At 39.8% G+C, this 27,274-nt stretch overlaps 1 protein-coding gene across 11 annotated transcripts in view; it reads left to right on the top strand.

The window, feature by feature from the left end:
- Window positions 1-27,274, top strand: part of LOC121289876 (exocyst complex component 6-like) — a 187,942-nt gene that overhangs the window by 108,830 nt on the left and 51,838 nt on the right. For 7 of the 11 annotated variants that reach the window (XR_005945666.1, XM_041209798.1, XM_041209799.1 and 4 more), the window contains one exon: window positions 18,132-18,273. Coding sequence is in view for 10 of the 11 variants with exons in the window: in XM_041209798.1 (XP_041065732.1) it covers window positions 18,132-18,273 (142 nt within the window). In the remaining variant the exon portion in view is untranslated. Of the gene's footprint in view, window positions 1-10,527; window positions 10,623-18,131; window positions 18,274-27,274 lie in introns of those variants that run through there. The other 4 variants (XM_041209802.1, XM_041209803.1, XM_041209805.1 and 1 more) reach the window with 3 other exon arrangements.

The following is a 27,274-nucleotide window of genomic DNA, read 5'->3' on the forward strand; positions in this document are numbered from 1 at the left end:
AATGAGATAAAAGCAAAAAACTGTGGATGCTGGAAATCCAAAACAAAAATAAAAATACCTGGAAAAACTCAGCAGGTGTGACAGCATCTGCGGAGAGGAATACAGCTCTGTTGAAGAGTCATACAGACTCGAAACGTTAACTGTATTCCGCTCCGCAGATGCTGTCAGACTTGCTGAGTTTTTCCAGGTATTTTTATTTTTGTTTTCGTCATACATTCTAATGAGTCTCTTTTTGATGCTTCATGACTTCTTTGCTTTGGCATGACTAATATTTATTGCAATCTACTTTCCTTCTTACCAACTGTTTTGCTACAGCAATCCCGTGTACTTGTTAGGAGCATTGCTGTTTTGACCTTCTGTGATAGTCCAAACCTCCTTGTGGTATTTTATTAACATCTTTAGATATAATTACTGCTTGACAAGAATCAGTAATCCTTTGGAAAACAACCGTGTGCTCGTACCTTGATTATACTTGCCATTTTCCATCGCAAACATCCAATTACCCTAACATAGCCCCAAATGGCTAAAATCAAATGGTGGGCGAGATTTTCCAGCCCAGCCTGCTGCATGGATTGTCCAGTCCCGCCAAAAGTCTACAGACTTTTGGCAGGGCTGCGGAATCTCCTGCGGTGGGCCCCACCACAATGGGGCCGAAACATCTCGGCTGGTGTTTATATTACTCAAGTGGACATTGCATTCCTCAGTAGCAAAAACAGACATGGCACGGAATATCCGAAAAGGTTTTGTAACTTGCTTTACCTTGTAAGTAAGTTCCACTGATCACCTTCACGGTCTGGCTCAGGTTGCTTAGATTCAGAGGATGTATGAAGGAGTGCCAGAGTTGTACTTTCTGTTCACTGCATGGATCCATATTCTTTCTTTCTCACATGTATTGAACTAACCCTTGAAGTCTGGCTCCCCTAATAAGTATGTTGTTATATAATGACTGGTTAATAAAAGCAGAAAATGCTATAAGTGTTCAGCAGGTCAGGTGGCATCTGTGGCGAGAGAAACAGAGTTAATGAACTGGACTTTTGTGAAGGAGATGGGAAGCGGTGTTAACAGTGGCACCTTGCATTCAAGGTGAAAACACTGCATCCTGTCCAGCTGATGCCTCCATTCCAGAAGAAATATTATGAAGATTTTGGCCCTTGTGAACATGGTGTCAGTCACTTGCGTGATACACATCTGCCCTGCAGACTGCCTAATATTACCTGAGTCCCTGGGGAGGATCAAAAGGATTTGGTAAAATGATACTTTCATGTTGCGATAACCTTACTAATTCTAGAATTTGTCTTCTGGTTAAACTATGACAGATGAGGCAAAACTACGGGAGCTTGTCATGTACAGAAAAGTATGGGAGTTTGTCATGTACAGCAAAGCTGGTGAAGACAGGTCTCCTCCAGCAATCTCAGGTATACATGGCGAGACCTTATAAGTATGGGTCTTGGTTACTGGTGAGTGCACACAGAACACTCCAGGTGTTTTTACAGCAGCACTTGGTGAACCCCTCTCCCTATTCTGAAGCATTTGGAATGTTTCTAGCCAGGCAGGGAGTATCCACGCTCAGCACTTTGTATGGTATAATTTGAACTCTCATAGCAAAGGAAGCTAACAAAGAAAGTTTTTATAAAAAGACAGTTCTTGGCAATAAAGAAAAAGCAGTAAAGAAGATTTCCTGATAAACTCAGCATTTAAAAGGCCTACTTCAGGAGACCAGACATCAAGATGTTTTATAAGCCATATAAACCAGGGGAGCAGCACATTGGGCCATCTCTTGACCACAGTATCCTGGCAAGGGACCTCATTTAAGTTTTTTTTTAAAAATCCAAATGAGATTTCTGTGTGCCAGAACTCAGCCTTGTAATCTTATTTGTGCATTGGTGGAGAAAATCATGGATTAATTGTCACGGGACCTGCAAAATATTTGTAGCCATGTTAGTACCTTCCTGCAACGATGCTTTAAATATAGTGTTTCTACTTATTCTTTCACCAAAGACTTGGAACTTAATCAAAATGTCATGCTCTGGAAAAAGCTACATCAGGTTTGCCCAACCCGCAGTGTGAGTGAGTGAGTACCCTGGGACTGGGAGTGAGTCGGACACACACCCTGACCCCCTCACACACTAATGGCCATCTTTATTAATTACTCAAATTATCAATTTATTGCTTTGACATTGCTCTATTTTTGCTCAACAGGTTGTCCCTTTTGTTCATATCTTAAACTTATTTTGAAATTCATGTTTAAAGTTGTGCCAAACCTATCTTTAGAAATTTGTTCATCGACCCCTTGAGTGAGAAAGAATTGGAAATATGGTCCATCCACGCAAAATGTTGGACGAGCCCGAGCTACATAAAGCTGCCCATGTGTAAAAATAGGCGTAGGAATACAAGTACAAATTTTGTCAAGAGACTGGCCTTGTGAGTTGTCTATAGTCATAGAATATGACAACCTAATTCGGAAATCTTTTCCCCTGAGTTGAAAAAGCAGACTTGCATCTGATGGGCTCAATATTATTCAAGGAATAAACAGAATGGGCAGAATCTTTGGGTTGGCGAATGGGGGCGGGCCCCGCTTGCTGATGTGTAAAATGATGTTTGGTGACATCCTGATGTCACCGTGCGTCATTTGGATCTTCGGTTCATTTGGCGCACACCTGAGTCGGCTGCGCACCCTTTGAACTGTCAAAGGCCTATTAAGGCCACTTAAATTCCAGTTGAAATAATTCATTGAATCTTAATGTTGGCAGACACGCGAAGAGCCCAGGCGGCCTTTATATTTTTCATGAAACCTCATCCATGGGCAGGATGAGGTTTCATGAAGATTTTAAAACATTAATGAAAAATTTTAATACAATTCATAGACATGTCTCAGCTCATGTGACACTGTCATGTGAGGGGACATGTCTTTAAATTTTTTTTTCCCTTTACTTTGATTTTTAAAAATTTTAATAATCTCCCTGAGGCAGCTCTGTGCCTCAGGGAGATTTCTGTGCTCTTTCGTGGGCATGCTGCTCAGCCTACTGCCTCTGCCCGCACAGGGAGTGTTCAGTGCTTCTGGATGCGTGTCACACTGGTCGGACCTTAATTGGCCCGCCCAATTGAAATAGCAGCTCGCTTCCGATCGCGGGCGGTTATCAGCTGTGTGTCCGCCCGTGCCCGCTCCTGCCCAACCCCCCTCCACTCCAGGGAGAAAATTCTCACCAATATTTCCTTGAAATCTATCTGTTATGATTTTAGCATCTATCATCAAAGAAAATATTTTTCTAACTATCAGTTGTGTTCCATGAGAGAATTCTTGTTTAGGATTTGAGTTTCATTGAGCAACATTATAACTGTCCCTTCCTTGAATCTAAGTTTGTGTGGTGGCATGCTCATTGGCAAGACTTGGAAGTTCTGGAGGGATAGACTATTTTCATATTTGTTTGTAGAATCAAAGCTAATATATTCACCTGACAGCTTTTTTAAAGCTTTTTCATTCCAATCTGGTGAATCTTCACCTTTAGCACAAAGAGTAGTTTTTGAATAATAAGTTATATCCCATAACTATTTTGCCACACATAACCGTCCCGTGCCATTCCATCTCTCATGGAAACAATCACTCCAGCCAGGGTAACTTTGTTGCTGGGCTCCCCTAACCTTGCTGTTTTTGTTTTCCACCAACACCCCTACCCCCACCCCCACCCCCAAAACTTGTTATTGGCAGTACAGGTGCATCACGTGCTCCACTTGTTAATGTGCCTCTCTTGCCTCTGTGCTCACTAGCTATCGCCCACCAAATAAATCCACCAAAAGATGGACCCCCTAAACGGACCAATCAAAACTGTTCAGGCAGACAAAAACTGATGAATAGAATCTACATTAGCAATGATACTGATCAAACCTTTATTATTAAAGTAGGTAATTGGTGAAATGTGCAAACATAGTATCAGAAATCTCTGGACATTACTGTGAATTAGATATAAATTGTTTTTCCCCCTTTGCCTTTCATGCAAGTTGACCGAAATCAAACAAACAGAATTTCTGCAGTGAAGAAGGCTTCTTCAGTGTTATAGGACTAGAATCTCTCTTCTGTGGCATGTTCTTAAGATAGTAAAATTTAATTTGCTTATTAAGCTGGTAAAAATCCCAAAATTGACCACAAATGTGAATGCTCACTTGGTGAGCTGGTTTGTGTCTGAAACCAATGCAATCCCAAAGTAACTGTGAAAGTCCAAATGACTGAATGTAAGTGTGAAAAGTGGTTATACTGATGGATTTCATGCATAACAAGACTTTTAAGTAATCAAAGTATAGTTTTTAACTTCTTTTGTAGAATAGAATGTGACATGTGTACTTGCATTATTAAGAATTGTTAAGGCATAGTTTGAATTGCAATTTTTAATACCTCTTGCCTTAATCAATTGGCTAGTGCATAAAATAAATAGCTGCCATTTGTAGTCAGCAGTATTTGAAGCTAAATGTGAGTGAAGATGTTAAGTTGAAACATAATAACCTTATCAGTTACCGGCTGATGAAATTAAAGATTTAATTGTTCTATTTTGAGGGTTGGTCCTCTTCTTGAGGAATGGATGTTACTGCAGCATTTTTGTTCATTTAAGTAACAAGGAATCCTCGATGCACAGTTGGTAGCAAGATACAGTGCATAAAAGGGCAGCTCTTAACCACGTTTGGCTCCAAAGACTGTCACCCAAAAGCCCACATAGGTTGGCCAGAGAATGGGTTTTGTTACTGATTCTACCAAATGTCACCTCATGCTGTTTTTGATTGGCACAGTTTGGCAGGGAGGATGGATGTATCTGTCACTGGCTGGTTAATTGTGCTGCCGGTCTCATCCTGACAGCAGGTCTTCGACTCTTAAGTGGCTCAATGCAAAGCGAATTAGCAGACTGTAGTCATATTTCTCATTTGGTATGCCCTGACTTGGTGAATACAGCTCATAAATCATATTGACTGGCACTAAACGGAATGATGAAAGCTGCTTTTTAGACAGCTAGTGCAGATGGAAGTATCCAACACTGGTGACGCACCATGCAAAGATGTAAAGACCAAACCCTTTGGGAGTCTTAAAAATAGAAAGAATCTTTGTGGCAACTGTTCTTAAAGAAATCTTTGAATTAAGCACCTGCCAACTCATCCAAAATATTGAGAGTTAATTGCTTTTATTTTAACTGTTTTGTAGTTCAGTTGTGATTCAGCAGAAAGTTGTTAATGCATGCAGAAAGATATCCTGCCATTCATTCAGCCTTTAACCTGGTCATTTGATTAGTGAATAAAATGAGATGCTGTGATGAGTTTATTTTTATTAAGTTCTCAATTACCCAACTAATTTCTTAAGGCAACTCTTTGCCTTTGTAAACAACCATTATTTCAAAGTTCAAAATTCGAATTCTTTACCTTCAAGTTATTATTGCCGCCTTCTTTTTAGCTCCTTGTATCATGCATGGATCAGTCTTTGGTTTCATGGGGCAGAATTTTATGGCCCCTCTGGTGGGATTTTCTGGTCCCATCAAAGTCAATGGAGTTTTGAAAGTCTCACCGCATTTTCCAGCCTGTCCCCATTGCGATGGCTGTAAAATTTCACCCACGGGGCTCCTTTAATCTCAAGTCATTAAATTGACTTAATATTGGTGAAGTTGAACCTATGAAGATTTGCCTTTTGTAACTGTGTGTTTCGATAGCTGAAAAATTAAGTTGAGGATTTAGTTTACTGTTTCGGCTGCTCAGTTTCAGGAAAATTCCTATTTCTCTGTGCCAGTCAGGCTTTTTTTTTCAGCCTACAGGTGATGCACCCCAGCTAATAAATTAGTTATAAAGCTACTCAAGCATCAATAATGTTTTTATTACTGAACTAATAACCCAAAGCTATTCAATGCCTAAAACAATTTTATATAAAATAACAAGTGTAGATACCATACCTCTCCTATTCTGGGGCTATTTTGATTTTGACTTTTTTCACTGACATATATATTTGTTAACAGCCATTTTCCAAGCTAGTGAAAAGGAAAAATTCTAATGATTGACATTGCATTAACCTTCAACATAGAAGAGCATGCAGTTCCAAATTCCACAATTGTTACCCATCCTGTAGTGTTTTGGTGCCTGTTCTGTGCCAGAGATTTTACTTAGCTAAAGCAAAACCCCAGCTACTGAGGTGTCAGCAAAGTCTAATTAGTTAGGCTTCTAAGTAGGATGGACAAAAAGTAGTATATAATACCATGATTGTAAATATGACAACTTATCTCTCACATGACACTTTTGTACATGTATGTTATCTTTTGAAATCTTTGCTTTTGATGCTGACCTGCATATAATAAAAATCACAGGAAACTAGAAGCAAAGCTCTGAATAATAGCCAACAAGCTGAAACGTCCTGAAGCTTATGCGATTACCTTTGAGGGGTTGGAGAGTAATTTTAGATACCAGTTTCTTCAACTGAATACAAGTCTCCGTATTTTTGCCTTTGTCAAGAAGGGTGGGAACATGGGAATAATTCTAGTGAGCAAAGGGCTGAGAAGTGTATGGTCTGATAGACTGTCCCTGTATTGAGTACAAAAAAAAATGAGAAAGTAACTTTGTTTTTGTTAAGTGATTTTGCATAGAGTAGTCATTTGCTTATGATGTACACATAGGTTGTTTAATATAAAATATTATATGTTTATTGCCATAATGTCATGTATGCAATGTTTGGTTGGACTAAAATACTGAAACTAAAAATTAAGCAATCTAAATAGCTAATGCGACAGGCATTAATATACAGCAGGGGATCACATTGATTAAGTAGCTTTTGTTTCATTAGTAAATATTCCATGTGTTTTATGTTGGAATGTAGGACTGCTCTTTGCTTTACTTATATGCACTTACTGGTTTTGATACCAGCAGAACATATCTATTACTACAATAAAACATGTACTTCCTGCTACATGAGACTGATATGAAGCAATACAAATATCAAAATTAATGTGAAAATTGAGCTTTCCATCATAGGACATATGAAGTGCTATTGACTTCAAAAGCAACACTGCATTTCGTATTGGGTTGAGTTTCTTGTTTGAGTTAAGTAGGAGAAAGTGGGCCATGCTTTCCACTATTGACCTCTATTTGTTGGAAGGATATCTTGAGGACAGGATTGGGTTTAGCTGTGACACCCTTTCATCATACTGCCTGCTGACACACTCTCTCAAGGCTCACATGAATATTTGTTTGAGGTAGTTGATGGCAATTGTTAAATGCTACCCATTGAGGTGTTGCTGCCTTCATTGGAGGAAAACTCAGGTGAAAGTGCTTGGAAAAATTAGAGAGTAAAATGCTATTTCGGTTTGGCAAAATATTGTGCTTTTCTTCAAATAAAAAGCTAAAAATTGTAGCAGAAAAAAAAAAGTACTGCAATTTACCACACAGGTTTATCCTCGTTATTGGTCTTGTTATAACAATATTGAGCCTCGAATTATGATGTAATGGTATATATGTCAGTGATTTTAAATATTTGTTTTGTATAAGTGGAACAGGAAAGACAAGTCAACACTAGGAGGAAATGAGGTAGTGAAGTGCTTAGGCAGAGAAAGAATATGGGGTATATAGTACAGGGAGAAAGTGAAAGCTGGCTTCAACCACAGGTTTGCAAGCAGCAGCACCACAGGAGAGATGCAATGTTTAATGAAACAAAACCTTGGTCATAATATTAGAGAACAAAATTTTCTCCCAGTGTTGTCAAAGTGGAATTACTTTTATTCAGGCAAGGGGATTTTGCAATGTCTTGTTGCAGATTTTCCTTTTGCTTCACACTCCTACCCTTGCTGTGTCTTCCTCACAGATTTTCTTTACCACTCTCTCGCGATCCCCAAAATTAGGAACTAAAATTAGGATTCTCTTGTATGTGGGTATATTGTGCATTTTGGCACCATATCTGGTGGGCAACAACAACAAATTATATTGATATAGCACCTTTAAATGTAATAAAACATGGTGCTTAACTGCAATATTATGAAACAAAATGTCGTCATGCCACATAAGGAAATATTTGGTCAGATGATCAAAAGTTTGGTCAAAGGATTACATTTTAAGGAGAAAGTAAGCAAGAGAGGCATACATGGAAGCTGTAGGCTTTTGGGCCTGGAATGATGGCAGTGTTATTTTTGGAGACGTGGTTTCTAGTTTGAAACCTGTTAAGTTGTGGAATCTCTCTCTTTTAACTTGATAATTAATTCTGTAATAATACAGATGTGTAATTAAACTTGTAGCTAAATGAAGGAGTTCATAGATTTCTTTGTCACCAAGATGGAGGTTATTCAGCTTCATATGCTGCTTTTTCCCTTACATTACCTTTTATCTACCAAGCCAAGCCTGCTCCTAGGCTCCATCCTGCCCTAGCCCCCTTTTCTATTTCTTACAGCTCCCTGTTGTATCCTTCTGACGCTGTGTGCTTGCCAAATCTGTTCCTGCATCTCCCTGTTTGAATCTCTCCAGTCAGGTATCCACCCTTACCCAGGGTCAGAAATGACACTTAACAAAGTCAGGAATGACATCCTTTTACGACTTTGATCCTGTTGTGTTATCCCTTCTCAAGCTCTCTGGAATCTTGACCATGTGCAGTAATCTAATCCTCCTCTAATGCCTTTCCTTCATTGTTTAGCTTGGTGTTGCTGCAGTTGCTTATTTCCGTTCATACCTATTTGATCATAACCAGAACATTGCCAGCAAAAATTTTTTTCCACCCGCATTCCATTACTTCTGGAGTCCCCCAAATATCTATCCCTGAGCCTCTTCTACATGCTTCTCCTTGGTGATAGCATCTGCAGACATGGAATCAATATTCACATGTATGCTGACAGCACCCAGCTCTGTCTCACTGCCACCTCTCTCGACCCCTCCATTACCTCTCTGCAGCTTACTCACCACCTCTACCCTTTCTGATCTATATTGCCTCCTGGTTCCCAGTGCCACAGATTTCAAGTTCTCATCTTTGTGTTCAAATCACTCCTCCTTATCTCTGTAATCTCCTTCAACCCTACAGTGTCCCTGCCCCCCCCCCCCCCCCCCACCAATACAAGTGTGCTGTGATTTTCCTTATACTCAAAACAGTATCTCCAGTTTACTTTCTTGTCAGGTCACCTGTACATTCCAGCTTGCAAATCTGTGCTGTTTTGCACTGAGCCTCATGCTTGTGATGTGTTCAGGGTAGTAATCTTCAACTTTTGAAATAGAGCTGATTGTTGTTCTAAGTGCATTATACATCTATTTCTATTTTATCTTGGGAGCTAAAATAAGCAAGAGCACTTACAGAGTAACTATCTTGGAGAAGAGAGCTGTCAGCACTCAGATGGCAGAGCACGGATATGAGGTATATGTATATATTGTTGGTAATATTGGCACAGGTCACATTTCTGGTTTTTCATGTTTGAATTTGTGACATTGTACTTCAAAATTCAACATGATGGAAAAACTGATCAGTAAGAGTTCATTGTTCAGCATATTTCAGGAAGAATCAAAGACAATTAAACACTTAAGTGTCATATTGAAATATATTACATTGGTCAGTATATTCGTTTTGTCAAAATTTTTTCTATTATATTACATCTCTTATACATTATATCCAGAAACTGGTTATGTTACCGGGATTATTTTGAATTTTAAGGAGTTAAATGTTAGTCATAATATAATGGAATTTATTATAATTTAAACGCTCCTGCATTTTATAAATTGAATGTTGGAATTTTGGTTGACAACCTATTAATCTGCTTATACAGTTATTACATTATATAGGCAGAATAAATAGGACATGGAGCTGATTTGATGGAACAGTATGTTACACTGAAACGCCGTACTTGTTCCATTAAATTAAAATGACATCTCCATTAAGTATCTCAAACCTATTACTCTGTAATTAAATGAACTGTGGCCATTGATCTTTAGTTTCCTTTTCCCATTCATATTGAGATTGCTTGGGGAGCAGAACTGCTTATCTTCCAATGTGATTAACATTAGGTTTGGGAAGTCCTGAGCATGCTGAGTTTGCATTGTCTTATACTTTTATTCATCGATTGATGACTAAATGTTTTGTGTACTGCCTTGGTTTTAAAATGTCTTCAGTTTAAAAAGAAGTGACGCATCCTCGACCTGGTTTGCTTTTGTTTTGGTTTAGAATGTCGCAAGTTGAAGTAAACGTATTAGAAGAACTTTTGTGACATCCTTACAATAAGATAGTAAAATGAGGGTTAAGATTTTCTGTGCATGAAATAAATTGGTATAAGGGGATTAAGTTGTAAGTGGCAGTTCTGATTAATAAAATTCAACAACCAGTGGCACAAAAATGTTTCTAAAAACTTAATGCCGTGCTGGAACCATACACTAGTAAAAAGATTGATTCCTTCAGGATTGGAGGGAGAAAATAATTGTCAAAAAGCAATTATTTGGCTGTATACAGTCAATGCATTTTATAAATCACATACATTCACTGCCTTTTATAAATGTTCATTTTCATTGCATTTTATAACCATATGCATCCTCATAGACTTCTCTATAATCTAGATATTTGGCGTAGCAAGACCAATTCCATTCCATCTGGTTTTCCAAAATTGCTGTGAATACAAAGTTGTTTTTAACTACATATACTTGGATAAAAGGTACTGATAGTTTTAGTGATATGCTTTCAGGTAATATACTAGTTGCTTTGCATTAGTTATCATATGAAACTTGAGCTTGAGGTTCTTGTGCTATAATTTGTTTTAATGGCTGTTTTTAAAAACTCTAAAACATGGACTTATCTTGACTAATCAACATTGGCTGCTTTATACATTTTTGCTTTTATTCACTTTCACTGTTCCTTAATAACTCTCAACACCTTTGGCTGGCATAGTGTGCCTGTACGTACTGCAACCTTTGACCAAGACCAGTGGTTGATCTGTGACCCTTAAAAGCTGAATAAAATGTCAGTCTCCCTACTATTGCTTGTATACTGCTACCCGCCCCCCCCCCCAATCCCTCCCAGTCTCTTCACCTATTTTGAGCAACTTCATACTAATGAAACTTCCCACAATTGTCTCTTTTTGGAACTCTCAAAGAATTAATGAATTATTAATTAAAGAATTAATTGTAACACTTCAGTTGTGATGCTGATGCCACAAGATTGCTCAATTGTTCTTAGTAATATGTATGAAGAACAGTTTCTAAAATCATTCAAGTAGAAAAGTCAGCAATTCAAGCTTCCACAATTTTACAAGTTCTTGCAGTTTAGGTGGTATTAAAGGTTTGTTCCTTCAATCCAAACAATTTCTGGATTACTTGGAATTTACGACCTTCATGCAAGAAGAAACCAGTTTTGCCAAAACCTTCAAAGGAAAGTTCACAAAAGTTCTTACTTTGCCATGAGAAGTTCTTGCCGTACGAAGAAGATAGCAGAGTAGTGTCAGTGGTGTTGAAGTTCAAGGTGAGTAAAACTGATTGAGGTCAAGATATAGATGAAAGCTGATGTTTGCACACTGAGGAGCAGCATCTGGATGAGGAAGATAAAGCGTACAAGGATAGAACCTTGTGCTGTCCATGCACAGTGAGAGCAGAAGCCCACTACATGGGATCTTCTGACTATGCTGGAACCAACAGGATGGGAGTCAAAACAGTTGGATTACTGGAGAGGGGTTATGAAGGAAAATGAAGTTTTGGCTGTCTCCAGTGCTGCAGAGCGGTTAATTTCGATGAGGAGGGATTGGGTATCATAACAGTCACAAAGGATATTAGTGAAATAGGAACAGAAAATAATGAGAAACTGTTTCCACTGGTTCGAATATCCACAACTAGAGGGCTAAGATTTAAGGTAATTGGCAAAAGAACCAAAAGTGATATGAAACACTTTTTTTGTTGTGATCCAGAGCAGACACTGCCTGAACATTGTGGTGGACGCAGATTCAGTGGTAAATATTGAAAGGGAACGGGATAAATTTAAGGCAGAGATGAGGAAAATTTTTTGAGTGTCGCAAGTCCTTGGAACTCTCTTAAAAGGTAGTGGAAGCAGAGACTTTGAATATTTTTAAGGCAGAGGTGGATAGATTCTTTATAAGCATGGGGTTGAAAGTTTATCAATAATGGCAGCAATGTTGAGTTGAGGTTACAATCAGATGATCTTATTGAAAAGCAGATCAGGTTCAAGGGGCCAAATGGCCTACTCTTCTTAATTTGTATGTTCATGTGTAAATATTTGAAGGCACAAAAAAATTACAGGTCTGTGGGATAGAGCAAGCAAGCGTGTTAGAATTATGAGCTTTATAAGATTATATTTTGGACTGACTTAGGGTAAATGAAGTAAGTCATGTGACTTGTTCTGAAGTCTGGCAGTAAGCCTGGGTGGTTTGATTGTTAGAGATCAAAGGGAAGCTTAGATTGTTTTACTGAGAGGAAGGTGCAAGGTATTTTGCGCTTGGAGATAATGGCATCAGCCTCTGGGTTTAGAATGAGTAGACTTTCAGTCTCGTAAAGTCCTAGAAACATGTTGAAGGTACCTGATGTAAACCATTATGCTGTAAATTGTCCCTTCTAAGGCGAAGGGGAGTTGTGATCAAGGATAGCTAATTAACATTGCTACCTAGATACAAGGTTACTGTGTTTTATGATGTCATAGGGAGGAAGGCAGAAGAAGCCATTTTTAACTTTTCAATGAATACAGTAAAAGTCAATGAAATCTTGTATAGTTAAACTCTAGTATGTTTAAACTCGGCTCAGCCTCTGAATATGAAATCACGGAAAAATTTCTAATTTTGTTATATCTCCAGGGACAAATAACTTTGCGAAAGAATGACATAGGGCAGAACCTTCTGGCTGGCGTGCGGGTGGCGGAGCCTGCATGCCAGCGTTTAAAATTGTAGTAGTTGGACTCATGAATAACCTAATTTCTAAAAACTCGTGATCGTCACTTGAAATTTGACTTTGGACTACAGTGGTTCTACTTGGTCATGAGTGTACATGAAGATAGATCTTGTTTTGTCTGGTCAGGATCAGCTCTTCTAATTGAAAAGGTGAGTATCATGTTTATAAGTTTTTATTTTCCGAATTAATATATAAAATGTTATGGAACATAATTGCTCATCTTCCAGTCTTGAGGCATATTTGCTTTTCTGTGCAGTAAAATAATCTGTGTTGAATTTAGTGAATATACACAAATCTTTTTGATTTTATTTCTACCTCAGTTGCACAGTCAAGTCATTTTTTACAATCAATGATTTATTTTGGGGGTGTTAGCTAGTTTTATATTAAAAGGCTGCTGCTAATACCAGCCTGACTTTGGCAGCAGCATCATTATGGAAATAAAGTGGTGCAGTTGTATTTTGTTGGTGCTGTGGAATCTGCCTCCCAATGTTAATTAGGAACACCACTGGCATCACCAGCATGCCACTGACCTCCTTACTCTTTACTCTAAAGTGAAATTTATGATGTCATGGAGAAATGTGGCTGAGTTTCTCTTTGAACAGTCTGGTAATCATATATGAAAGCGCATTTCACCCAGCTCAAACTTTTATATAGCATGTGACTGATTTAGATGTAGGGTCCAACTATGTAATTGTAGCTAAAATGCAGTTTGACTGCAGCACTTTGCCTGCCTTATTGGGAATTGGACACGGAACCTTAAGCGTATTCATATGCTTGCTATACTGTAGACCAGTACGTAGCATACTTCAAAATGCCAAATATTATGCAAATTAACAAACTTTGTATTGTATCTGGAACAATTGAGTAGCAATTCAATTATTGAGTCCCTTTTTCAGATGTACACTTAAGAGGATCTCCGCTTCATATTCTAGTCCTAGGTAATTTTTGACTATATACTTTCAATCATCAGCAACGTGGTGTAAGGGATCATTCACAGTGCTGTCAAGCAGCACGTACTGACCATAACTTGCTCACTGACGCTCAGTTTGAGTTCTGCCAGGGCCTCTTAACCCCAGAGCACAACAACAGCCTTGGGCCAAACATGGGCAAAGAATTCCAGAGGTGAGAGTGACTGCCTTTGACATTAACATTGCATTTGGGTTAGTGTAGCATCAGGGAACACTAATAAAATTGAAGTGACTAAGTGGCACCCCACAAATGCCAGTCAATGGCCATCTCCAACAAGGGAGAACCTCACCATCGCCCTTGACAGTTGATGGCATCAGTCATCGAATCCCCCTCTATTAGCATCCTGGGGTTCACCATTGACCAGAAACTGAACTGAACCAGCCATAAATACTGTGGCTACAAGAGCAAGTCAGAATCTGGGTATTCTACAGAGAGTGAGTCACCACCTGACTCCCCAAAGCCTGAAACCAAAGTACAAGTCACAAGTGTGTTGGGATAGTCTCCACTTGCCTAGGTGAGTGCAGCTCTAGCAACACTTGAGACACTATCCGGGACACAGCAGCTTGCTTGATTGGAACCCCATCCATCATCAGTATACCATCTACAAGATGCACTGCTGCAGTTCGTCATGGCTTCTTCCACAGTATCTCTCAAACCTGCAATCACTATCGCCAAGAAGGACAAGGGCAACAGGCACATGGCACATGGGAGCATTACCCCCTCCAAGTCACACACTATCCTGACTTGGGAAAAATATCATTCCTTCATCATTGTTGGTTCAAAATCCTAGAACTCCCTCCCTAAGAGCACTAGGAGAACTTCACCACACAGACTGCAGCAGTTCAAGAAGATGACTCACTACTGCCTTCTCAAGGGAAAGTAGATATGGACAATAAATTCTGGCTTTTCTGATGATGCCTGTATCATGTGAGTGAATTTTAAAAAAAGGTGGGGCCATTAATTTCAAATTTTTAATGCACCTTTTGATAGGGGCACCAATGTGAGGACAGCCAACACAGGAAGTTTGGCATGTCACAAATAATTAAATGAGCTGATCTTGCAGTATTTTGCACAGTCTGTTCACTTGTGCATAGTGCATGCATCCCTTATTTGGACCTTATTTGATTTTAATGGAAGTAATCTATCCATTAATTATGGATATTATGTAATAATCTGGGTTGATTATTAATTCAACAAGAAGGAAGACTGCATTGCCAAAGGTGCTGTGTTTCACAAGGGATAGTAAAAGAGGGGACAGATTTATGTGTGTGCTCAGTGCATGTGCAGTGTTCTAGAAGTTATACTAGTATGGTATGATATATTTTAAAAAAGGAAAGCTGGCATTTATATAGTGCCTTATCAATTCCTCGGGACATCCTAAAGCATTTCACAATCAATAAATTATTTTTGAAATCTGCTTACTGTTATTTTGTGGACAAACAAGGCAGACAGTTTGCACACAAAGGTTTCACAACCAGCAAACAAGATGAATGACCAGATAATCACCCTTTTGGTGAAATTGGTTTTAAAAAAAAAGAGGCTAGGATACGAAGGAAAACAATTTCTGCTGTTCGAGTAGTACATTGGGGGCTTCCCTCAGTAATGAAGTGCTAAGTTCACACTTAAATGTGCACTTTAACTCTCAAACTTTTGACTTTCTGGCAAACACTACTAAATGTGCCAAGTGGGCACAACTTTATTTCCTTGGATGAACTGCCAGAAGTAATAGTCAGAAACTAAATATTGAGGGATGTACAGTTATCAGCAGAGGAACTATTTTGTACAATACTCTAACTTTATAAGGGAAGTTGCATTGTAGTGTTGTTTGTTACTAAAGATTAATGATGACATCAAGCTTTGTTTTCACCTGTTTCGGATTCCACTGTAATTTCTGCATTGGTTGGTGCTCTGGACAAGGTTTTCTGATTATAATTTCAATGACAGTGTTAATCCTTCATTTTAAATAGGTTAACACTTGTGCTAAAATAACTGATCAGAAAATATAGTTGTTTTAAAAAATTGGTAGATATGTGCAGCATATTTTGTGAATGGAATTCTGAAGTTTATTAGTGAGGAATGTGAAAAGTTGAAAAGAATGTAGAAAAATGGACAAGGTCATGAAAATTAAAATCATAATCATCAAAGACTGTGGACTCATTTCTTGTGTCCATAACTTCACAAAGTTTACTTCAGGACGAGTCAAAGAAAGCAGGTACAGTTAGGAATTGACTTCTTCATCGCTAGTTAAAGTTTTTTTTTAAATTCAGTAAATCGGACTAATCACTGGATAATTTACCGTTCTTGTACATTGCCTTAACAGCAGGTTCAGAGCATTGAGAAATGGTTAGCTTACTTCATAATCTTAGTGGGCTAACGTCTTGTGGTTTAGCACCTAAAGATATGGGGGAAAATATCTTACAAATTATGGATAGGGATTCCCCTTGCAGCTAAATGGAAGTACATATTTGTCATTTAGACTCGCTGCCAATTTTCTGTGTAGTTCTAAATAATAATCATGGTGCTGGGAAAAATAACTAAGAGGAAATTATATGTAGTAAAACACTTGCCTGTAGTGATATGAAATATGCTGTTAGTTGAATCACTGTACTGTATGCATCCAACCCATTTGATTTGCTGTGAAATTTTAACACGCATGGTTTGGCAGCTGTAAGAAATGCAAATACTTTCTGCCTTGTGTACTTACAAAATTAGTTGTGAATTTGCTATGATGGTTAATGCATAATTTCATAGATCGTTGCTTTGACAACTTAGCATCAGTGGTCACCTGCATTTCAACTGGAGGGAATACTTGTGTGAGTGTTTTGAATTGTAAAATGCTGCATGTTCCAGGGTGGCAACATCCAGGGGTTTTATTAAAAATACATTGATCATAACTACTCATAAGTACTTTTCATGAAACAAAGGCATATTGCATGCATGAGAGGGCTGGAAGAATTTATAGATACAAATACAAGGCTGAAATTTAAATGGTTTCATGCCACTTTTAAAACAAAATTCTAACATCAGGAAAATAGCAAACTTTATGTATATCCACCAGCACCAATTCATTGTCAAGCTAATACAGTGATTTGAACTGCTTCTCAGTATTTTCTAATTATTGCATTATTTTATACATTGCATTGTATAAGCAATTATACATTGCTGGATTAACAGATTGGACTACCAACACACATGAAAATCTGTATTTCATTGGGGCTGGTTAGATTTAACTGCAGCTGGAGCTACTGAAATCTTGGAGCCCTGCTTTTTCTGAATTACATCCAGCCTTATCTCTCCATCTCCCATGATCTGATGACACTGTCGTGGTATGACAATGTATTGCATGACTATAATCCCCAATAATGCATTTTTCATATAGTTTGCATAATTGTTACATTAAAGGTAATAGAAATTAAGTGTAGGCTTACGTTGATACTGAACCAAAATAAAGTTGGTTTCCTCACCAAAGAATACAGATTTTTGTTCCAGTTGCTAAATTCTTGCAACCAACACAAATGTGCATTCCAGCAACAGTCATGAAACTGTAAAGATTGTATGAAATGAGAAGACACACACAAACAATCAAAACTTTTTGTTTGGTACAATTATGGCACAGAATTAATTCTGTCATCTAAAGACAGTGGTAGTCATGTTGTACTTGAGTATACTTAGTATTAAATACTAGAGTGTTTTCTAAAACTGGCAGCACCTATTTAAATTAATATACTAAACTTGTGAGCAGATCAAACTGCTGTTCTTTGTATCTTGACTTAACGAAAGCAGTAATTTCTCGGTTCTTGAGAAAGGCACAGTACAGTTGCTGGAAGAAGTTCCTGTAGTTCATGCATACCATTTCAGTCTCTCATGCATTTTCTTGTACATAACAAAATTATGCGCATTTATACAATCATCATTGCCATTAACACTCCGATCATAAACCACTCTTGTGATTTTGTTTTTTCAATATGTATTCAGTTAAGAGGGAGAAAAATCACACTTCTCCATTTCTAAGTGTTTTTGTTTTTTAAAAAATCCTAAACTGTATAGGGTTTAACCCTTTGAGGACGAGAACAACACTTTATCCTAATAATGGAATGTGTAATATAGTTCACAGTTACATTTGTTTGGAATACGATTCAATTCTCTATGAAATGCAATATAATCAATCTTAAATGACAAAAATCAAATTGGGATACTTTGTAAATTACAGGTATTTTGTCCTGAAAGGATTGACCAGATTTTTAATATGAGTGTGTAACTGCACTTTGCCCTTGGATTGATTTTGCTCAATGCCTTACTTTTTCCAGGGAAAGGTAGCCCAAACAGCATGCATGTCAGCCTGTAAACACCTATCCACATCTCTAATGCAGATGCTTCTAGATGCTGAGGTGAAGCAGATAAGCATGGGAGCCATTCAACAGTTCAACCTCGATGTTATTCAGTGTGAATGTAAGTTGAACTTTATTTAGCCTAATGGAGTTGAACAAATGATTTTAACCTCATTAATTCGATCAAATGGAGCTTATGCTAATGCCAGATGTGCATAAATCTGTTACTACATTTAAAAAGCTTGCACTACAATGATGCAGCTTTATTACTGTGGGACAAGGTAATGACCTACCTAATGGGATTTTTTTCATATATTTACTATAAAAATAAATATGATTGCTGTAAATGCAGATAACAGCTGGTGTTCTGAAGAGGATAATACCTGTAGAAAACCCATATTTTTAAACAGAAGTTGATCTTCTGTGGCATTGCTCACATATCTTTCTGTCACACTTTCTCTGCCTGTTTTTGTAATTTTTTTGTTACTCTGTCCCTCTTTCTGCTTGACCCCGTTCGTCTATCTTTCTGTAGCCATGTCACACAGTCTTATCGTTGTTGTATCTGTCTTTGTTGTATCTGACTTTTTTCTCTCACTATCTGTACACCGCCCCCCTTCCATTCTTTGTGGATACCTGTCACTTTGGTTTCTATGGCCACAGCAAACAGGAGTGGCTTGTGAACGTAGGATGATCATCCAGCTCCCGAATGTATCACCAAAGCCAACTTTCTCAAGTGTTGCAAGAAGAAAGTACCACTTGACGTCCAAGAAGAGCACAAGGAGCGATGTGTTGGTGCTATAACATGGTCCACCTCATGGAACAGCTATCTGATGTTGCCTGTTCAGGCAATCCCTTTAAGCCTGCCCTATTTGTGTGAAGCAGCCCACAGATGACTGTATCTAGTCTGAAGGGTATAATCATGGCTAGTCACACTGAGGAGCAATATAGGATTATATAATGTTCACTTGATCCTTATCTTTTTTATATATGAATGTTATTGTGACTACCCTGGAAGCGTCTGTCTCTAAAAATAGTGTAGAGTTTCATAAAGGGGAGACAGAGTGAGCTCTGGGAGAGGGCTTTGTAGAAGTTGGCAGGATAGCCATCAGGCTCTGAGGTTTTCTGAAGTTGATAGATTTCTACTGACTGTTGAAGCTTGCTAGTTAAAAGCAGAAATCTGCATTTTCTTAGAGTTGTGGAGAAGGAGGTTGGATAGATATTGTGCAGTTTGTCATGACGTACATGGAATTCAAAGATAAGGTGAGGTGTAGTAGTTTGTAAACTGTTTATCGCAACAGGGTCTGAGGTGAGGTTACCATTAACTTACACCCTTCAGCACAAACTGCATCAATAGAGTATGTGAGGAGTTTCTCCAGCTTGTCAATCTGTTTGTAGTATTTGGCTTTGATATACCAGAGGAGCTTTTCAGCACCCATTAATAGGAGGCTATTTAGTTCCTTCTGTCCTGCATCTGCGCCTTTCAATGCTCTCCATTCAATGCCTTTTGTGTTCAGTTCCTAAATCCTTTACCTTTTGTTCCAGCTCTCTCTGGGTCCGCAGCTCTTTATGCTTTTTAGTGGTGGTGAATGTGATGATATGACCTCTGAGAGACTGTTATGGTACTTTCCCACTGTAGTATGAAGGAGGTGGAGTTCAATGTGGGGAAATATGAGATCATCCACTTTAGATCCACGAAAGACAAATCAGAATATTTTCTTCATTGTATGAGCCTCAGAGCACCAAAGGAACAAAGAGATTTAGATGCCCATGTACACAAATCACTAAAAGCTAGTGCACAGGTATAAAACTCAATTAGAACGGCTAATGGTGTGTTGACCCTTATCTCAAGAGAATTGTATCGCAAAAGTGAGGAAGGAATGCTCCACTTTTACAGAACCTTGACCAGACCTCATCTGTAATATTGTGTTTAGTGTTGATCATTGAACATCAGGAAAGATAGATTGTCCTTGGAGGATGATACCAGTGCTTAAAAGATTTTGAATTGAGGAGAGGTTTGTAATGAAACTTGGTTTGTATTTGCTTGAGTTTAGATGGTTGAGGGGTAATTTAAAGAAAGTAAAGAAAGAACTTGCATTTATACACCACCTGAGGATGCTTAAAAGCACTTTACTGCTTATTAAGTATTTTTCCAAGTGTAGCCACTGTTGTAGGGAAAGGTGTCAGACAATTTGTACACATTGCAATAGAAATTCCTCAGGGTAGTGTCCTAGGCTCAGCTGTCTTTAGCTGCTTCATCAGTGAGCTTCTCTCCATCATATGATCAGAATTGGGGATTTTCACTGATGATTGTACAGTGTCTAGTATCAGTTGCAACTGCTCAGAATACTGAAGCTGTCTATGCCCGTGTGCCGCAAGACCTGTTCAAGGTTGTACTGATAAGTGGCGAGTAACACTCGTGATATCTGTCACATTGCTCCACAGCCAACCTTATTCTATAATTGCATGAGAAACTGGCCTACAATATGAGGCAGAGGCAGGCCACCAGAGGGGGCATCCCAGCACTGTAACCCCATCAACCAACGAGAAGAGAAAGCTATGGTCGTCATGGGGTCGTGTACTACTGTAGCTGTGCCAGAGACACAAATCGGCATCACCTTTCCAGGGCAAAGTACGTAGCCCTGCGGTTATAATGATGCTGTGTTAGCCCTAACTTCACATGGATGGAGACACGGGTGGACACACAGGGATGTGGACACATGAAACCTTCAAGTCTTTTTTTCTCTTTTAGAAAATGCACAAATTAATCAAGGACTGTTGGCATGGATTTGTTACAGGAAGGTTGTGTCTGACTAACTTGACTGAATTTTTTTTAGGCATTTTTGTTGCTCCCTGTGAGTTTAGCGCATTTGATGTAGTGTACATAGATTTTAGCAAGGCCCTTGACAAGGTCCCATATGGCAGATTGGTAAGAAAAATAAGAGCACATGGAATCAAGGAAAAGTAGCATTTTGGATCCAAAACTGTCTCAGGAGCAGGAGGTAAAGGGTTATGGTGGATGGATATTTTTGTCACTGTAAAGCTTTTCGTGTTATGTATATCGATGGTTTAGCCTTAAATGTAAAAAAAAATTATTAAGATTGTGAATGATACAAAAATTGGGTGTGTGGTTGGTAGTGAGGCAGAAAGCTGCAGGAAGTTATCAGTGGACTGATCAGATGGGCAGAAAAGTGGCAAATGGAATTCGGTTTAGAGAAGTGAGGCAGTGCTGGCGAGGGCAGACAAGGCAAGGGGATAGACAATAAATGGCAGGATACAGAGAAGTATAGAGGAACCAGAGGGGTGTTGGTGTGCAGGCCCAAAGAACCCTGAAGGTAACAGGACAGGTAAATAGGTAAAGAAGCAGGGAAGAGAAATTTCACCTTTTGGCAGAATTCCAACTTTTGAATCATAGAATTCCACTCTTAATTTATTTTGTGACCACCTCCTGACCCAGGATAGCTGTCACTCAGCCCCTCTCTCTTTAATCCACCGCCAATCTGGCTTGCTTTCTATGATTGGAGATATAGATGCCATGTGCCCTGTCGCTGCTGCTACTATGTGCAGCCAGCAGATTACCTTCCTGTGCTGGGCCATCCTGCTGTTGCTCCCTCCACTCTGGGAGTCACTGCCACTGGCTGGATCTTCTTGCCCAATCGGAGACTCCATTACTGATGGAGCGACTTGGCCTTGACCCAACCACAGCCTGCTGCTTAGCTTCAGGCTTTGGCCTGGGAGGAAGGGAGATTCTGTGGCCTCAACCACATCCTGCCCTCAGCAGCAGTCACCACTTTGCACCGCCTTTGACTCAGCCTATGTAGGACCCTGTGCTACCCAAGTGCCCAGTGATGTAATAGACTGCGCTTCCTGGCCTGTGGGTTCTGAACCCCAGGACCTGAGCTCCTATCCCCCAAGGAGGGGACTCCACCTTCTCTGGCAGTGCGGTTCCAAGTGGCGTCAAGTGAGGAGGAACCACAGCTGTCCACTGGCAGTGGGGAGGAGGTGGAGCGGCTGCAGGTCTAGGGGAGCAGGACCAGGAGGTCAGGGGAGTAGGGTTGGAGGTTCTGAGGGATTGGAGCTGGGGGCATCTGGGAGAGCAAGGCCTGGGGTTTGCAGCAGTTTCTCTCACACATCAATGTTTTATAGAAATTTAAAATTTGAGTCCAATTTGTAAAATGTTACCCTTTTATCCATCATCATTATCGCTGCTTTTCTACTTCTGCTCCCCAAACATCTGGACAAGGTGAAGAAATCCAGGTTTTTTTGCAAGGGGAGGGGTGTTGTGAGTGGGGAGGGAAGGAATTCAGTGAGGGGCTGAGTGGGGAGGGAGGATTTGAGGGGAGGGCTGAGGAGGTCATGAGTGAGTGCATGCTGAGTGGGTTAGGAGGACTTGAGTGAGTGGAGGCTAAATGGGGATGGGATGGAGGGCATGAGTGAATATATAGGGGGAGCTGGATTGGGAAAATGGGCATCTGGTGTGTGAAGAGGAGCTGATTGCAATTTGTGTGGGGGTGTGGGGGGAGAAAGATTGGCTTCACTGAGTCTCCTGTCACCATGGAATAGAGAATTTGGCTGAAACATACAAGTATATAACATAATATTTTTACAAAATACTTAAATATGAAAATCAGTTTTTTATTATGTATTATTATATGTTGATCTAGAATACGCAAACAATAATAGCATGCCAAATGTTACGATGTTGCTTTACTGTTGTTTTGCTTTTGCTGGCTTCTGGGGTCACGTTAATTTTCAAGTTTTTTTTTGTTCATGGGATGTGTGCATCGCTGGCAAAGCCAGCCTTTGTTGCCCATCCCTAATTGCTCGAGAAGTTGGTGGTGTGTTAAAATTAGGTCATTTTGGAAAATAGTTTCTGAAGCACTGCCGTAAACCTTTGCTTCACTTCACATGTACGTAATCCGGCAAGGTCATGTTCTGTTGTTAGCACATGTAGTGTAGGGTGAAGTCCATACTAACTGCTTTGAATACTGAGGTTGCTTTGGTGATTTTATACAAATGCATTGGACCGTCTGGTTGGTAATAGAAGGTAATTCAAAGGAAAACTAATGTTTCAACCTATTTAAAGTCTAATGATACCACCCATTTGAAGTGGCTTAGAACATTTGCATTTCATTACAGAGCAAGGAATTGTGACAAAGAATCATATAATTATTTCGGACTGTTTTGCCTCTGGCCACCAATTTTCAGACCTTTTATGTCTTCGGCCACTCTCATCCCTGAAGAAGGAATACAGGATACCTTTCTTTATTAGCTGAGGCATAGAATGTAAGAGCTGGATGGTAATGCTAAAACTGTATAAAACGCTAGTTATGTTACACTAGAGAATTACATACAGTTCATGTCCCTGCAGTATGGGAGGGTGTGATCAGACAAAGAAGGGTACAGAGGAGATTTAGGAGCAAGTTGCCACAAATGGAGAATATTGGCTATGAGAGAAAGATTGGATTCGCTGGGGTTTTCTTTGGAACAGAAGAGGTTGTGGGGAGATTTGATTCAGGAGTATAAAATTATAAGGGACCTAAGAGAGTAGATAGGAAGGACTTATTTTCATTAGGATAGAGGCCAATAATCGGGCGGTGCGGGGGGAGGTGGTGGTGGGGGCGGTGGGTGCACCATAGACTTCAAGTCATTGGATCAGAGAAGAGTTGAGAAATTTTTTCACCCTGAGGTTGAAGGGGTCTGGAACTCTGCCCGAAAGGATGGTGGTGGCAGTTTCCCTTATAATTTTTCAATAATATTTTGATATGCACTTGAAGTTTCCTAACCTACAAGGCTCCAGACCAAAAGCTGAAAAGTGAGATTTGTCTGGATAGTTCAGTTTCAGCCACACAGACGCAATGGGCCAAATGGCCTTCTTCTCTGTTTTTTATATATGTTTGTGTTTCAAGTAAGTACCAGACAATGACCATCTTCAAGAAGAGAGAATCTAACCACCTTCCCTTGATGCTCAGTATTACTGCCGTCACTGAGCTCTGCCACCATCAACACCATGGGGCTACCATTGACCAGAAACTTAATTGGACCAGCCATATAAATATTGCAAAACTAGGAATTTTGCAGCATGTAATTCATCACCTGTCTCTCCAAAGCATGACCACCATCTCCAAGGCACAAGTTGGCAGTGTGCTGGAAAACTCTCCACTTGCTTGGATGAGTGCAGCTCCAACAACACTCTAGTTGCTCAACGCCACGCAGGACAAAGCAGCCAACTTGATCAGATACTCATCCACCAACATAAAGGTTCATTCCCTCCACAACTGGCACCCAGTGGCAGCTGTATGTGCCATCTAGAAGATGCACTGCAGCAACCAGCCAAGAATTATTTTGACGGCACCTTACAAACCATCATCTCTACCACCTGGACAGACCAGGGCAACAGACAAATGGGAACACCACCACCTGAAAGTTCCTTTCCAAGTCACACATCATCCTAACTTGGAACTATATAGCCAATCCCTCATTGTCACTGGGTCAAAATCCTGGAATCCCTTCCCTAACAACACTCTGGATGTACCAATACCATGTGTACCACACCGCTTGAAGAAGACAGCTCACCATCACCGTCTCAAGAGCAATTAGGGGTGGGCAATAAACACTAGCCATGCCTTCCCATGAACGAATATTTCGAAAAGAAGAACAAGGTCCCAAAACAGCAATGACATAATGATCAGCTAAATTGTTTTTAAAGTGATGTTGGTTAAGAGCTAAATGTTGGCCAGAACAGCAGTGAGCACATCCCTGCCCTCCTTTCAGTGCCAAGGGATCCTTTACACCTATCCAAGAGGACAGACACAACCTTGGTTTAATATATCTTCTGAAGGGCAGCAACTCTGTATTCCCTTAGCACTGCACTGAAGTGTCAACCTACGTTATGCGCTCCAGTCTTTGGAGTGGGACTTGAACCTTCTGACTGGGGTGAAAGTAACTTAAATGTCTTACCAGTATGGCTGTATCACAACCCCCCTTCCCACCTCCACTCCATCAAACAGTGATAATCATTAAATAAAACTCCCAAATCAGAGTGAGCACCTTTCACACCTGATTAGTGCTGTGTGCAGCTGGCAGTAATTGTTCATTTGATCACTCACTGAAATGTCAGGAAGTCAGCTGATCTGTGCTGCACTTCATGAGGGAATAGCTGAGAGAGGAACAGGTGGGGACTCCATCAGGATCAGCAAAGAATACCAGAACCAACTGGGTTGAAAACTCCCTTATCCTCTTCTCCAGGGAACAAGCTGATGAGAGAGAGAAGGGGCTTCAGACACTGAGGTTATTGGCCAAATCAAAATGGGAGCCTTCAATGGAATCAAAAACCCTCTTCCTCTTACTGTTCTGAGACCTTGGAATCCTGATGTTCCTGCAGGAATCTCCTAAAACGTTGATTTCTCATTTCATTTCCTCTGATAGGCTAATGATGTTGTGCAGCAGTAGAAGTCAAAAAACACTCCTTCATTTATATCCACTCAACCAATCAGAAAGACAAAACAGGAGTCACAAATGGAGGCACCTGCCAATGTGAAAATGCATGGCCACTTTCTCACTGGCACGCCGTACCAGACAGTACGGTTTACTTTCACCTCTGCTTCTGACCCAAAGGTGGGAATGCTCACCATGGAGCCATGGTTGTTACATAAGGTCTTGAAAAAAGATAGAGATTAATAGAGTAAGTGGACAAATTACTTCTGGCAGGGGTTTTCTGAATAAGGGTCATAATTTTAAAGTAAGAATTGGACCAGTTAGGAGTGTAAGCGGGAAACATTTTTTTTGCACAAAGGATAATTGAATTCTGCAACTATCTGCCTCAAAAGCTTGTAGATTCTGGATCATATGAAACTTTAAATACAGGCAGTTAGATTTTTTGGAGTGAGAGAATGAGATGATATTTCAGTTCATTGACCTTTCGTGATGAAAGGGAAATGACCTGAAACATGAACTCTGTTTCTCTCTTCACATATGGAGCCTGATCTACTGAATATTGCCAACATTTTATGTTTTTATTTCAGATTTCCAGTATCTTCAGCAATGTTCTCTTTTAAAATGTTGTTTTTGTGTGCAGTCTTTTTTTCAGTGCACAGTTCCATAGCCTTTGGCTGCTGTGCATCCAGCCAGCTTAGTAGCAACATCGATCCACAGTATTTTGTTTTTGTGTGACCGATACCCTTGGCTATCAAAAATCAAGGACTATGGAGCAAAGGTAAGTAAATGGAATTGAGGTTGAGATCAGCATGATCTAATAGAATGGGTCTGTAACTACAGCAGACACATTTAGCTGAAATTTTGGCAAGTATTCCAGATTTCCAAACAGAGCAGTGATGCAAGCTCAATCACTGCAACCCAGAGCCCTTTGAAACATGTATTCACGATTTTCAAAAAACTGATGTCTTAAACAAAGGAGGACTCTGTTACTGGAGCCATCAGACCTATCTCCAGAACTCTTTGAAAAGGGAGATTGTTGTCATCAAGCAGGCAGTCTGAAATCGGGGTACTGTATTGAGTGCAGAATGCTTCATTCTACCAGAGCTCTGAGACATGGCTATCCTTAGGGTCTGGCATTGGTTTATATGGAGGGCCTGTGTCAGCTGTCCTTGGAAGTGCACAGCTCCTTACATTTTTTTTATTCTGGACAGTGTAGAGGTTCATGGAGACAGTGGGGGTGGGTGGTGATGGTGCAGGTCATCTCTAGTTAGCTTTGGGGCCTCATTGTCATTTGAGTAGTAGAGACTGCCAGTAGGATTGTTGGAAGCAAGTACTTGGGCCTAGCATTGCTCACTTTTGGATAAGGAAGTGCCAGTGGGAGGACTTCATCCTACAATGTATAGGGCCTCCTCACTGGTATAGTTGACTATCCCCCAGCTTTACTGGCAGATTACATATGGAGATGGATCTGCAGCTAGCAGTCATTTGATTCAGAGATTATTGATGCTGTTGGCTGCTGTGCTATGATTCAATATGAATGCTAAATCACTTTTGGAGCTACTTGGTTTCCACTCCATTTGAATTGATTGATTCCTGTTAATTGTCAGGGCAGTTTCCTAATGCCCTCTGCATCAGGGCTCCTCATAATCTGAAATGCAGGTGGGTGGGGTGGAGAGGGGCTGCTGAGT

The sequence above is a fragment of the Carcharodon carcharias genome, chromosome 17, assembly GCF_017639515.1.
Source record: "Carcharodon carcharias isolate sCarCar2 chromosome 17, sCarCar2.pri, whole genome shotgun sequence".
NCBI classification, from domain to species: Eukaryota; Metazoa; Chordata; class Chondrichthyes; order Lamniformes; family Lamnidae; genus Carcharodon; species Carcharodon carcharias.